At 45.5% G+C, this 14126-nt stretch overlaps 1 protein-coding gene across 4 annotated transcripts in view; it reads right to left on the bottom strand.

Moving 5' to 3' along the window:
* The window catches only part of LOC131470080 (synaptotagmin-7-like), a 33961-nt gene that overhangs the window by 6860 nt on the left and 12975 nt on the right, over positions 1–14126 (bottom strand). For all 4 annotated transcript variants that reach the window (XM_058645607.1, XM_058645605.1, XM_058645604.1 and 1 more), the window contains 5 exons: positions 4465–4567; positions 2461–2728; positions 1440–1609; positions 1002–1116; positions 166–365 (listed from right to left, as the gene is read on the bottom strand). In XM_058645607.1, coding sequence (XP_058501590.1) covers positions 166–365; positions 1002–1116; positions 1440–1609; positions 2461–2728; positions 4465–4567 — 856 coding nt within the window. The remainder of the gene's footprint in view (positions 1–165; positions 366–1001; positions 1117–1439; positions 1610–2460; positions 2729–4464; positions 4568–14126) is intronic.

The raw sequence follows: 14126 nt of genomic DNA, 5'->3' as shown, positions 1-14126 counted from the left end.
TATTTACCTTTTTTTATATACATAATATGCTTAAGATGTTATAACACAGAGAGAGAAATGCATCCCACGTCGCTTTAACCTTTCAATTTAATTCAGACATGTTGGCAATGTTTCAGAGAAGTTGCTGCTGACCAGCATCATAAACTGCTGACACGTTTGTGTTACCTTGCCAATAACGTCGTTGCGGCTGAGCCTGTCCTTGTCCATGACAGTGATGATGATGGTGGTCTCCCTCAGCACATGGGCAGGTACATCGAAGGGGAAGGACTCGTTGAAGATGGGGTTCAGGCAGCACTTCATCGTCACTGTCTTCTTCTTCTCTACACGCTTGTCCTTGTGCATCAGCCACACCTTCACATATGGATCTGCAAGGCGGATACAGTGTTTACATAAGAGGGCAGATCAGGGTGTGCAGATAAGGTCATTTTGAGGGTCAGGTTTGCAATTACCCTCTTAATTTGTAAAGTCAGGTAAGGCAGCAGGGAAGCAGATACCTAGTCTGAGCTCAAGGTCAAGTTGTCTCCTGAGCTAGGAAACATACAAATGAGGATAGTATTTATGGAAACTGGAGCTTGATATTTGCGCTACCAATTCTGGAGCATTACCATACTTCATAACCGTAATGGATGCTGAAGAGACAAAGCAGCAATTCTACAAGAGTGTAGCAAAAAAAAAGATTTTCACAGTAAGAGCTGATACTAGCAACAGACTGGGGGCTGGGAGGCTGAAGATCCTCATAGATATACAGACAGGACCAGATAGAGAGAGGCCAAGGGAGGGACACTTGATGTAATGTCACCTTGCTGCTGCAGCTATCTGAGGTGCGACCCAGCTTAGGAGCCAGACGGTAACTGTCGTCAGCACGGACAGGTCACAAAATGTTTGAAAGCAGACTCGGGGCTGCGTGTGAAGCGACAGAACTTCCAATGTCGCGAGGACTTTGGACAAGTGAACAAAGGCCAGAGAGAGCCAACACTCAACAAACAAGGAGGGATCACTACCTGAGGTGCCACCGATATCCATGGCTTTGAGATTACGTGCTTTGATGATGTTCACAGTGATGGTGTTGGCAGTGGGATTATAGCAGAGAGACACTAGTAGGTCTCCTCGTCTCCCCTGAGGAACACACACATGCACAAAGAGACACACAACACAGTATGATTCACCCAGTCGTATATCAGATTTCGTGTGAGAATATCAAACAACGCATTACTCACTAGCTTGTGAAATCTTACACTGTTCTTTCTGCTCTAACACCTCGGTCCAGTGACCAGGCTGGCAGAGCTGTGCTCGTCATTCACTCTTAAATGATATCAGTCAAGCATATGCTGAAACTGGTCAACAAATGGCATCAGGCTAATTTTACAATCACAAAAGTTTGAATGTAAACACAGAGTTTGTCACTATTTGGTGTGATGCCCATGCCCGTCCTCTCTTACACTGCCATCACTGCAGGGCTTGAGCTCCTTCCAGAAGGTCTTTATCTGGCCCAGTTCCACCTTATTAAGGGGGATTGAAACCTCTCCAATGGGGTCATTCCTGCTGAAGCGGTCATAGTCCAACACCTGAAGGTAGAGGGTGCGCTCTCTCACCTTCTCGTAAGGGAAGCCTTAAACAGAGAGAGACACAGACAAGACCGAAGGGCGAGTTAAGTTACAGAGAGCGAAACACGCATTCTTCACAGCACAAAGACAGTGAGTGGAATCTGCACCGGGCTAACGGGATGAATTTGGCAAAGGCCAAAGTGCATTTGAAAAACTGCAGGAGCAGCCAACACAGTCTCTCAGATGACTGAGAGGGATCATCGCACTCCACTCTCAAAAACCGAGCACAGGCTATTGTTCTGCACGTTGAATGGGTCTGAGTCATTTGAACATAATTTAAGATCATTTACGGAGACACTGTTCTCCAAACACAGTGCTATTATACATCTGCAGCACTCAAGATGCTGTTTTTTGTTTTGTTTTTTGAACAAAAACCAGTCAGTCTTCACTGTGATGCTTCACACTCCAATGATGATAGGTTTGTTTTGAAAAAACATTCTCACTATGAAGAATGCTTGATGGGACTAATGAAAATTAGACTTGTCAGTGAACTTTTCTGCTTTCTAGTGGAGAGTTGCATACCATTTTGATTAAAATGCCATACCTATAATGTTGTTAGCGGTGGTGCTGAATATTGAGTCCTAGTGAATGAATCTGTCACTTTTGGAAAGAGCCAGGTTTGTTTTTCCTCCGTTCCAGCTCCTGCTTTCAGTTTGATTATTATTATTAAGATCTTTACAAAATGTCCAACAACTTGTATAATGATTTAAAGATGTGACTGTTTAAATGTGCAGAGCATTTAGTTTTAATGCTAAAAAAGGGACATGAGCAGCATGACAAGATGTTAATAGAAAATGTGTGATAACAAAATGACAACTGTTTTCTGATAAGCAGCTGAAATGAAAAGGAAACACACCTTCAAAGAGGAAAGTCTCATTCCAGTAGGGGTTGAGGTTTTTCCTCTTGATCTTGGTTTCCAGCTTGTGCTTCTTGTCAGGCAGCAGGTAGATCTTGACAAACGGGTCAGAGGTGCCAGAGAAGTCTTTGGCTGGCAGCTCCTGACCACGGAGAACTTTGACGGTGAGAGTTGTGTTCTGGAAGCTGTAACCTATGCTGAACTGAATCCGTCCTAGCTTCTCACTGATAGGCCCTTCACCGTCATCATCCTCCGAGCCTGGAGACAGCTGCAAGGCCACAGAGGCAGTCACATTAATATAAACATATGACGTATGCAACAGCAGCAGCCACTCAAAGAAAAGTTTCATCCAAGGGCACATGTGTCATGTGCACTCAGACCTGTTGAAAGGAAGGAGATTTTAGCTGCTTTTTGAGCAGTCTAATTCACTTCTGAAACATTTGTTTGGCGTTTCATTGTGTTTTCAGTCACACTCCAACCTTTTGCAGCAGTTTCTCTTCACAATGTTGCTGTTGTCTCCGTCTGTCACAACATAAAACAAATCCCTTTCTGTGTATAGTGGGGAAATATTGCCAGGTGACACAAGGTCTAAACATTGCTGTACTGAGAAACAGTGTGAGTGAAGCACTGTGGGATGGGCATAAGTGGCACTGCTCAAGGTTTCCTTTTCCAAAGCTGCGTTTCCTCCTGATGGCTCCACATTCCGTCTCTGGCCTCTATTTGTTTCTCATTGAAACCACTTTATGGAAAAAGCCTTCACTGACACTTTTAAAAAGACTTGCCTGATCATCGGTTTGCATGCAAACGCTCTCTGGTAAAATTACATGAAAAAGCTGATTTCAGTGCTTTAGGCCAGGGCTACAATTACAAAGTGGGAGGGAAAAAGACCTCACTCAGATTTTGTCGCTGTTGGTTGTAGAAGTGACAGGCAAGACAAGTGTGAAATATTCCAAGTATAATTTTTCAAACAGTGCAAGTCACCTTGGATGGCTTGTCTCACTTGATTGCCACTGTGGGAACTGCCTGTGTGTGCAGCTCTGTTATTACCATGAGCAGCTCTAAATCAACCCGTGCACGGAGTGCGGCTCGGCAGCACAAGCCCCTTTACCGATGGCCAAGAACTGCCTCATGTGGAAGATAAAAGTGTGTGGACACCTGAGTATTACACAAATAGACTGTATGATCACTGAAGAACAGACTGCATTATTGCGGTTTCACACTGACTTTGGCTGATCAGGCCTGTCTCATGGTGGCTTCATTACCAATCACCAGCCAAAATTGTTCTGTCAGGGTCATTCAGTTTATGTCTTTGGTGCTTCTATGGAGCTATCAAAAGCCTAAGAAAATACAGCACCATCTGTTGTCATTATAGACTTGGGCTTGACACTAAAACATTAACACTGACAACCTGCTTTATAAACTAGGTGGGTGGGAATTTAACAGACATTCCAATTAAAGGAGCATCATCCAAACTAATGGTTAAAAATCTGTTTCTGTCAGTGCCCCCCCCCCCCCCCATTTAATATGAAATATAAAGTGCAACACAAAAATCACTGCTTTGTTTCTTTAAGATTATTCTTAATAAATATGTATGGGGAGGTTATTTTTCGTATTCTGTAACTTAGGGCTGCTCTTTGTAAAAGCAAACCAAAAAAAAAAGAAAATTAAAAACAGAGAAACACATCAGCTACATCTTTGTACTGGGTGACATTTTCCCTCAATCGAACACAGGCTCTTTATTTTGTTTTCAGTCAATCACAAAAACACTGTGGACGTGCCATGATTACTAAGTAATATTTATCAATCCTCAACCAAAAACTGTTTTATTTGCCATTTACTCCTGTCTCAACACCATTTATCTGCTTAACTCTGGGAAAAACAGCACCAGATCAGGGGCCGTGGTCATGGATGTCCACATGTATATACAGTTACTCATTGAGTATATAGAGATTCTTAAGCATATGTGACCGTAGGATTGATGTGAGGTGGAACAGTGGTTCTTACCATCACCATGTCTCCAGTGAGAGAATTGGCAAGGTCAGTTACGGAGGAGTGACCGTCAGCATCAGGGGGTCGGCCTTTAGGGCTGTTAGCTGGTTTGTTGCCCCTGTGAAAGGAAAAGCACAGTTTGACCTGGAGGGAAAACAGTGAGGAACAAGTACTGAGGAGCTAACTCGTATCCAGAAAGAGAGAATGTCTGAGCACACAGGGTGTCCAACCTGCACCTGTTTGGTGCATTCAAAAGAAAACAAACAAACAAACAAACAAAAAAACGCCTATCTGAGATGACCAATTGAGTCCAAGTTTTCTTTGGATGGATGACACTTCAAAGTAGTTTGCTCTCTAGTTATCACGAGCAAAGCCGAGTAAATCTGCCAAAGATTCCACAGATTAACGGCGGGCACTAGAACTGAGGACATTTTTGATGCGAGGACTTGTGTTTGATGAAACCTGGAATCTGAGATGACTATACATATGTCCAGTGTGGCAAACATCCATATCTTTGACAGAAAAGTTACCTCCAGCAAGTAAACAAAGACATTTTCAGACAGAACACAAAACAGAGACGCTGAATTTGAAATTGAAAGACACCAATTATCACCGATGACCAAAAAAGTATGTCATCAAACCCTCTAAAAGACAGTAACAAGACACACATGTATAATGACATCTATAGCAACACAATGTTACTATATACGGTATACAGAAAGACAGACGGACAGACATGTATAGCAACATATAGGACTAGACGTTTAACAGCAAGTGTTTGTGTGTTTAAATCTCTGTTATTAACTTTGCATCAACAACAGAAGACATAAATGAGAGAGCAAAGATCTCCCATGGCACAGCTGGCACTTAGGTACAAATATTAATAAATGTTGAAAACATAACATTAGAGTGGGTCAAACATTCTGGGAGAAAAATCTCTATGTTCATACATTATGAAAACAAGAAGAATCACAAAGAGTAAAGGGGGGAAAAAACTTAAAAAATCAACAAAGATAGAACAAGAAACAACCAAATGTTTATAAAAAAAAAGTCCTGACCAATGTAATGCAACACAGTGGAGACACAGCACTCCATAAATGACTGGTTAAGGCACATGGAGAGACTAAACACAGAAACACCATTGGGCAGTAAATGAATAGTAAATAGAGAAGAAACACAAGAGGAGGAGAAAAGAAATGAGCCGACACAGAGAGGACGCTGAAGTTGCAGACACACAAACTGGACAGAAATCATAAAGACTGTTGGTAAAGATAGAAGGTTCCACACGGAATGCAAGAAGTAGAAAAGCAAGCTGAAAACATTTATCTGTATAAGAAGAGATAGAAAGTATTAATAGCATGAACAGTGAGGTTACACAAACCAAAACCAAAACAGGGTGAGATCTTTACAAACACCAGCACATTAGAGAGAAAAACAGAGCTGCAAGAAAAGATAGGGAATGAAGGCAGCCTGGAAACACAAGAGAGGCTTAGTTTGGTCAGTCTGATAAGTTTCAAAGAATAAGAGACAAAAATAAAGAGCTACAATGCACACACAGTATCTCTAACAGTAGACAGACGGGTGAACATGCTGAAGGGAGGAAAAGAGCACAGAGAAGAAAAAAGAAAAGGACAATAAATAGAATTGATCCCCGGGATCACAAGTAAATGGATAGATAACATAGAGAATGAAAGAGAAATAAGTAGATATCCCGCACAAAAAAATATATAATATCATCGAAAACACAAAGAGTAAGAACATAGGAAGTGCAGATTTAGAGTGTTACAAATGAGGAAGTTGTTACATGTAACGTTAGAAAGTCATTTTCAGTCTAACTGGGTTCTTCCAAACATTTAGTAACACTCTAAAAGTTCGGGGACTGGAAACACAGGGGCCAAAGCACAGATGGGCATTGGCTACATGTGCATATGAAATATATGCAAGTAGGTGTCACTCACAAAGAGTGAAGGCAATGCCTTGGACAGGCAGAAAACAAGAAGCCCATAGAAAGTCTGTCTGTCTGGCCAGCATTCTCTAAAATTTACACTGAGACATTCTAAACTGCAAATTTCAATAAGAATTGATGTTGAATGCAATAATGTGTTCATTTTAGCAGAAGACAAGGACAGAACCAGGGAAAAGATACTGACAAATAGACAGACAGAAACAGCGGGCAAATGAGACAAGCAAATAAACAATCATTTCATCCAGCAGAGGAACTGGAGTGAGACGGGGGTAAGGAAGGAGGGAGGTTGACCAGGGAATATTCATCAATTTGATGTTAGTTGTATTAGTTTCCAAGGAAGGTAAATGCATTTTCAATGGCCTGTTTATGTAATGCATAAAAACTGCAGGCAACAAGTTTGAGACGGCTGGGTGAAAAAAAAACAAACACTGAACTAAGATCTGAGGAGGAGCTCAAAGGGGCTCTAAAGCTCAGAGAGAGACTTGAAGGATGGCACCTCCCTCCTCCACTACCTCCCAACTACTGATGTAGGAGTGAACATCTTCAATTATTCATTCTCCTTCATGCTTCATTCAGGGGTTCAGTACATTCTCAGGTAAGAGCTAGTGCAGCTCGGGGAATGGCCTTTCTACCAGCACCTGAGGTGCTTCTCTGCTCCAATGCTGCCTCTGGGCCATTTAATCAAAGCATCTGGGGCTGCAGATTTGATAAAAAAAAAAAAATGAGGCACTTTCTTCAGATTATAATCTTTATTGAAAAATGGGATTGATTTCAAATTAAGTGACTACATGTGGCAGATGTGCAACAAACTGCTACGTTTGTGCTGCTTTTTCAGTCGAAACCTTGGGGTTGATGAGGACATTTCTGTTTTGGAGCCTGCAGTTCTCTACAGTGTCCAGTGGGAGGCAGAGTGGACTGGAGTTCACATCAAATTCTCCCACAGCTACACAGAAAGTGGGCTGTTGGCATGGCAACGGCTCTGGAAACACTGGCCATATGGGGGTTTGGGGTGCTATGACAAGAGGTTGTTGTTAGTGGGCGCAAGGGAAGGGTGTGTTAACGGAGGGGGGGTCGGGGGGGTGGGTTGGGTGCAGCAAACAGGCAAACACAGTGAGAACAGAGAAGATATAAGGTATAGGATATATGACAGGTACGGGTGAGAGCCTCGCAGACACACACATTCACATGAACAGACATAAGGAGGCAGGCGGGGCCACTGTGGGTTTCACCGTCCTGTGATACTATCCTATTTTGTTACCTGACCGAGGGCCAGCAGCTCGAAGAGAGGGGGAGGGGGGATAGACACTCCACTTCTGGGCTGGGGAGAGACGCGAGAAAGAAAGCCCAACCCAGCCCAAGCTTCTTTTTTTCTTTTTTTTTTTCAAAAACACTCAGACTCCCCATCCCTCTGCAAACATGTCACACTCAAACAAACATGCTTGCCTGAGACCATGAATTGATGAATTTCCATGTCCTATAGGCTCAGTTTCTTGCTCCCACTACATCGGTCATTCTCCAGGGCCACAGCATACTTTCCCGAATCACACAGGGTCACAACCACAGCAGTGAAGCGCCGCACTGCTTACATAACTATATTATTCACATGGAACACATGTATGGTCACACAAGAATCAGCAAGTCATCTCTTCCGCTTCACTTCTCAGACTACAACTGCAAATGCTGCTGCTGCTGCACACACACACACACTGACACACACACACACATGCACTGGTAACTAATTACTTCCTGCTTTCTGGAGGTGGAAATGAATCTAAAATAGCATCGTTTAAATCTATTTCAGGAAGAAGGAGCGGTTTTGTTTGTTTTTTTTACTTCGACTGTATAACATCTTCTAATTTACACTTCGCCGATACTAACCGAGAGATGCTGTTCATGATTACTTTCAAATTTAGAAGGAGACCGTTATAGTTCAGAGCATCCATGCCTCTGAGGTCCGATAAAATAACTACCCAAATCATTTCAGGAAATTTCAACAACGTGAAAACATGAAGTGCAGTGTCCATTAAAACACTGAACACAAATGTTTAGAATCCTGATTAAAGTGACAGATTGCCTCCGAGGTGCGGGCCGCTGCAGATGTGCCACCTGTTCTGAGGCAGGACACTGCAGGAGTCCCAGGTTAATGCTCCTAATAGCTTGTCTACCCAACCCCCCATCCATCTATCTGGACGTATGAGATGAGCGTGTGTAGCAGCATATAACTGCTGGCTAGAGAGCTGCCGTCAGCCCCACATAATGCATGGATCTGCAGCATATAAAGCGCCCTCCCATTGCTCTCATGGACAGAAGATGGATTGGCACTCTGATTTTTCTCTCATCCTCCGCTGACACATAGATGGATATACTATAAACGCACTCCCTCCTTCTCGCTTTGTGGCTCTTTTCTTCGACCCCAGTGCCATCTACTCTCCCTCCTCTCTAAGCATATATGTGAATGCATCTCAGCGTTTCCCCTGTGATGTGAGCATGAACACGGTGGCCACAGGGAGCCAAAGCTTCAGGGGCAGAGTCTTATCCAGAGCCCCTGAGGACTCGACTGATTAGTTGGGCCTGCAAAAGCCCCCGTCACAGGAGGAGCACTGTGTCAGACTTTCCGAGCGTGACATAATTGATTTGTATATGTAACATGGTGTATGTGTTGCGCTGTTGTGCACTATTAGAGTACTATAGAGTACTAAATATTTAATTATTTCTTTTTTTTAATTATTTTATTTGTCTATTCCCACTGCCCGTAGAATTGACGTGTGTTACGCAGGAGACGCCGTGTTGCGTTCAATGTACGCCGTTTATTCTACAGGTAGGTCATGGTGGAATGTTGCTCCTTAAACTTAATTATTCTTTTGTGTGGAATGCTGCTTAAAACTCTGCGAGGGAGATTTTACGTTCTCTGTGTTGTAGTAGTGTGATAGGTTTTGTGTGTGGTATATTTTAATTACGTTATCTTGAGCAAGCTCTTTGTGTTTTGTTTTGATTTGTGGTTGCTAATTATGTTAGCTCCCGGGCGCTAGCGGATGTTGACGTGCCCGGTGTACTGTACTGTTGCGTTCAATGTACGCCGTTTATTCTACAGGCTGTCGTGGTTACTGTGGTGGTGCTACGAGTAATAAACGGTCTCATCACCATTAACAATCGACTCTGCCTCCCGTGATTCTTTCGGGAGACACACTTCCCCTCGCCGGCAACACCATAACCTAAACACAACGCAGAGTATCGGCGGGCGGAGTGGCTGCGGCAGAGTGTGGGTTACAACTTTGGTGCCGTGACCCGGATGGTGAAGCGCCGAGACCGTTGTCTCGCAGCACGTCTGTGTATCGGACATTGAACTATATCGCCGTGAGGACCAGGCGCCGGTTTTCCATATCCTTTACACTGATAAAAATGTGGTATAGGACGAGTTGAACTCATAAAAAAAAAAAAAAAAAAAAAAAAAAACGCCTTAAGCAAATTGTGGATTTTGAGTAGGTTTTTTTTTCTTGGTGTTTGTTATCTGACCTACTGAGATTTAATTTAGTTATTTGGTGTTGTGAAATTGAAATCTTTGGGTATTTTAAGGTCATTTAGATTGATTTATTTGATTTATTTTAATAGATAAGCCTTGCTAGTTAAACAGTGTTTTATGTGGGTGTATTGCTAAACTATATTCACTCTGTCTTGTACAACGTGCAGTAAATTACACAATTTATTTTAATAACAAGTACATAAAGCACAACGACAAGTTAAACAACAAATCACATAACAAACATAACAAAATGTCACGAGAGTTTGCCATGTCCCCCGATGGAACAAGCTGCCCCCCACCCACTCAAGTGCTTGTGATAAGTGACACCAAACCACCCTTGGAACAGCACTCCCCATTGCCCCAAATGCAGTTGCCCTACCCCCAGTACACTACCCCAGCAAATCCTCTAAGGCTACCAGGATCTGGAGTCTCGGGGCGAGTACCATTGCTATGTTATGACACCAGTCCCGACACAAGCACACGTCCCCGAGCCAGCTGGTCGGTGGACGCCTCCCTGCCCAAACACATTGGATATGAGACCCCTGCAGCACTGTCCCTGCACAGCCCCCAGATCCACCCAAACTATGCATATGGGCCAAATTTGCACACACAATCAGCTCCACACCTTACAAATAGCCCCACAGTCACTAACCTGAGTCCCTATGTACAGGTCCCTGAACCCAACACCAGTCCCTCACCCCTGCATACTGCCAATGAATGGATCCGTCACACAAACCCACATAGCCCCCATGTGTCGTTTGACCGCACAGTGGCTGACCTACACCCTGAAGCACTGCAGCCCCCAGCCCCAAGCCTGTACATCCCTCCATATGTGCCACAAGTGGAGGCCCCTGTTCGTGTTATGCCCAGGCAGAATCCACCTATAGCAGCCTATGGTGGTCTGATGCAAACCCATCAGGTGAAAAATGTGCAAGTCTTCACTGGAAACCCAGATTGCAAGGTGCTAGTAGAAGATTGGGTCCGCGACATGCAGTACCTGTTGGAGGCAGTAGAGCTCCCCACCCACCTTCGCTTCTCCACCGTTGTGCGACACCTAGGTGGTGAAGCACGGAAGCTGATCCTTAACCTACCCCCCAATGATCAGACTCCACAGAAGGCATTTGAGGAATTGAGGGCAGAATACGGTGACACACGAGGCTCCTTAGACCCTTTGGCTGATTTTTATGAGCGGAGTCAAGAGTCCGGTGAGTCCCCTTGCTCTTATGCAATAGCGCTGGACGCAAAGCTACGAACTGTAGAAGAGAAGGAGAGAGTAGGTAGACCTTTCCCTGACAGGGACAGCAAACTCACCCGACAGTTCTTAAGAGGACTTATTGATGAGGAGGTGTACATTAGGATTGCGCCTATGATACCCAGACTCATGAGTTTTCGTGAGCTACAGGCTGAGCTCCGACACCTGGCTCGAGAGGGTAAGAAGTTCCACAACCCAAACAAAGCAAAGAAAACATTCTCCCAGGTTCATGTTACGTCAGGAGATGGTGGAAATATGAGGACGGAGAGAAGCAAGCCCGCAACTGATCTGTCTGAGCTGACAGAGATGGTCAGGAAGCTAGCCCTTAACCAGGAGGAACAGATGAGCAAGTTGTCGCACCTTGAGCAAAGGATAACTTCTCCAACTCTGCCACCTGTGCAACCAGCACGGGGGAGGATGAGCCAAAACTCCAGTTTTGAGTGTCACCGGTGTGGAAGGCTCGGACACATAGCCAGATTCTGCCGAGCAGTGGTACCAGAGCCCAACCTGGTTGAAGCCCCTCAGCCTTACACTCCGGCTGTCGGACGCGCTCCTCATCCTTCTCAGCCTTTAAACGATTAAAGCCCATGGTAGCTGGGGCAACCATGGGTATGCAGCAAGGGCCCCACCCACTAAAAAAAGTGCACACTGTAGCAGAAACGCCCCTTGTGGGTCCTAGGAATGAAGGGCATGTGGAGGTTAATGGCATGGAATGTAGAGCCCTCATTGACTCTGGCTCACAAATAACCAGCATCACACACAGCTACTGGCAGAACCACCCAGTCCTGAAACAGCGGGAGCTACAGCCCTCTAAAATACCCATCGAGGGCGCCGGAGGCCAAGCTGTGCCATATCGTGGTGTTCTGCAGGTGGACTTGAAGGTGTTTGGACAGGAGTACAAAGCTGTACCTACGTTTGTCGTTCCTGATTCGGATTATCGCTCTTCAGTACCTCTCCTAGTAGGAACCAACGTCATCAGAGCCTTCCGGAGCCACCTGCAGGTGGCTTATGGCCAGCAGTTTCTGCACCGTGTTAAAGAGCAACATCCAGAGTGGTATACAGCCTTGCTGGAGGTGGGGAGCACCGAACAAAATCAAGTGCGAGACATTGTGGGCCCTGCTGTGTATACTGGGCGTAAAATACGCATCCCTGGAGGGAAAGAAATGGACTTGCGATGCAGAATAAAATCTGGTCCCCAGGGGAAGACATATACGACCATGATAGAAGGCCAGGCCTCCCTCAAGCTCCCCCAGGACCTTTTAGTTGCCAAGGTCCTTGCAGATGTTAAGAAGGGTTGTGTCCCCGTCAGGGTGATGAATCTGTCCCAACATGACATCACCATCCGACCACACACACACCTGGCTAATGCAGTCCTGGTGCAAAATGTGATGGAGTTCTGTGATGATGAGCAGGATAGTGCTGGAAACAAAGAGGCATGTCTCAGCCTGGATCAAGTGGTCCCCAGCTGTGGTGTGGACCTAAGTGAAGCGGCAGTGGACGAGGACCAATGTGCTTGCCTTAAGGAACTATTGGACAAGAATGCGGGTGTGTTCTCCCAACACTCCACAGATTATGGCCACACAACCACAGTACAGCATGAGATTCCGCTGGTGGATTCCAGGCCCTTCCGTCTACCATACCGTAAGATACCCCCCTCTCAGTGGCAGGATGTGAGGCGGCTGTTGACGGAGATGGAGGCGGCAGGAGTCATCCGCCCCAGTAAGAGTCCTTATGCCTCTCCAGTGGTGGTCGTGGTTAAGAAGGATGGTACGCTGAGACTGTGCATTGACTACAGGAAGCTCAATGCATGCAGCACCAGAGATGCTTTTCCCCTGCCGAGAATCGAGGAGGCACTGGAATCATTGGGCCAAGCCAAATACTTCTCCACCCTTGACCTAACCTCAGGTTATTGGCAGGTTGATGTGGCAGAGCATGACAGGCATAAGACAGCCTTTAGCACACCCATGGGGTTGTTTGAGGCAAACAGGATGCCGTTTGGTTTGCAAAACGCACCCTCCACTTTTCAACGCCTAATGACCTGCTGCTTTGGGGACCTGAACTTCACCCATCTCCTTATTTATCTGGACGACATTATAATATTCTCAAAGTCGTTTGATGACCATCTGGAGAGGCTACAACTTGTCTTTGACAGGCTTCGGGAACACGGGCTGAAGCTTAAGCCCTCTAAATGCCAGTTTGTGCGGAAAGAGGTGAACTACCTGGGTCACTTGGTGTCAGCCAATGGCATCAGGACAGACCCAGAGAAGATCAGCAAGGTGAAGGAGTGGTCAGTGCCCACCAACCGCAAAGAAGTGCTTCAATTTTTAGGATTCGCAGGCTACTACAGGCGGTATGTGAAGGGGTTCTCCAGCTTGGCAGCTCCCCTGTATCGTCTCACTTCTGGTGACCCCAGGAAAAAGAAAAGAGGGGCCCGCAAAAGCCTGGAGCCTGACAAACCCTTTGTGTGGACAGCTGAGTGCGAGGAGGCTTTTCAGTCCTTAAAGGAGAGGTTGGTGAGTGCACCAGTGTTGGGGTACCCGGACTACACCCTGCCGTTTGTGCTGCAGACAGACGCATCAAGAGCAGGACTGGGCGCGGTGCTGGCGCAGGTCCAAGATGGAATGGAGAGAGTTGTCGCGTATGCAAGCAGAGGCTTGAGCCCACCTGAGACGAGGTACCCTGCGCACAAGCTTGAGTTCCTCGCCCTCAAGTGGGCAGCCACTGACAAGTTCCACGACCATCTCTACGGACGCAAGTTCACTGTGCTCACCGACAACAATCCCCTGAAATATGTGATGACTTCTGCCAAACTTGATGCTACAGGCCAGCGCTGGGTCTCTCACTTGTCCATATTTGATTTTGATGTCCAGTACAGAAGGGGACAAGACAACTCCAATGCGGATGCGCTCTCGCGAATGTCTAGTCAGGAGGTAACAGAG

Source organism: Solea solea, chromosome 12, assembly GCF_958295425.1.
Source record: "Solea solea chromosome 12, fSolSol10.1, whole genome shotgun sequence".
Taxonomy (NCBI): domain Eukaryota; kingdom Metazoa; phylum Chordata; class Actinopteri; order Pleuronectiformes; family Soleidae; genus Solea; species Solea solea.
The sequence above is the reverse complement of the archived record's forward strand: the minus strand, read 5'-3'. Positions and strand labels throughout refer to the sequence as shown.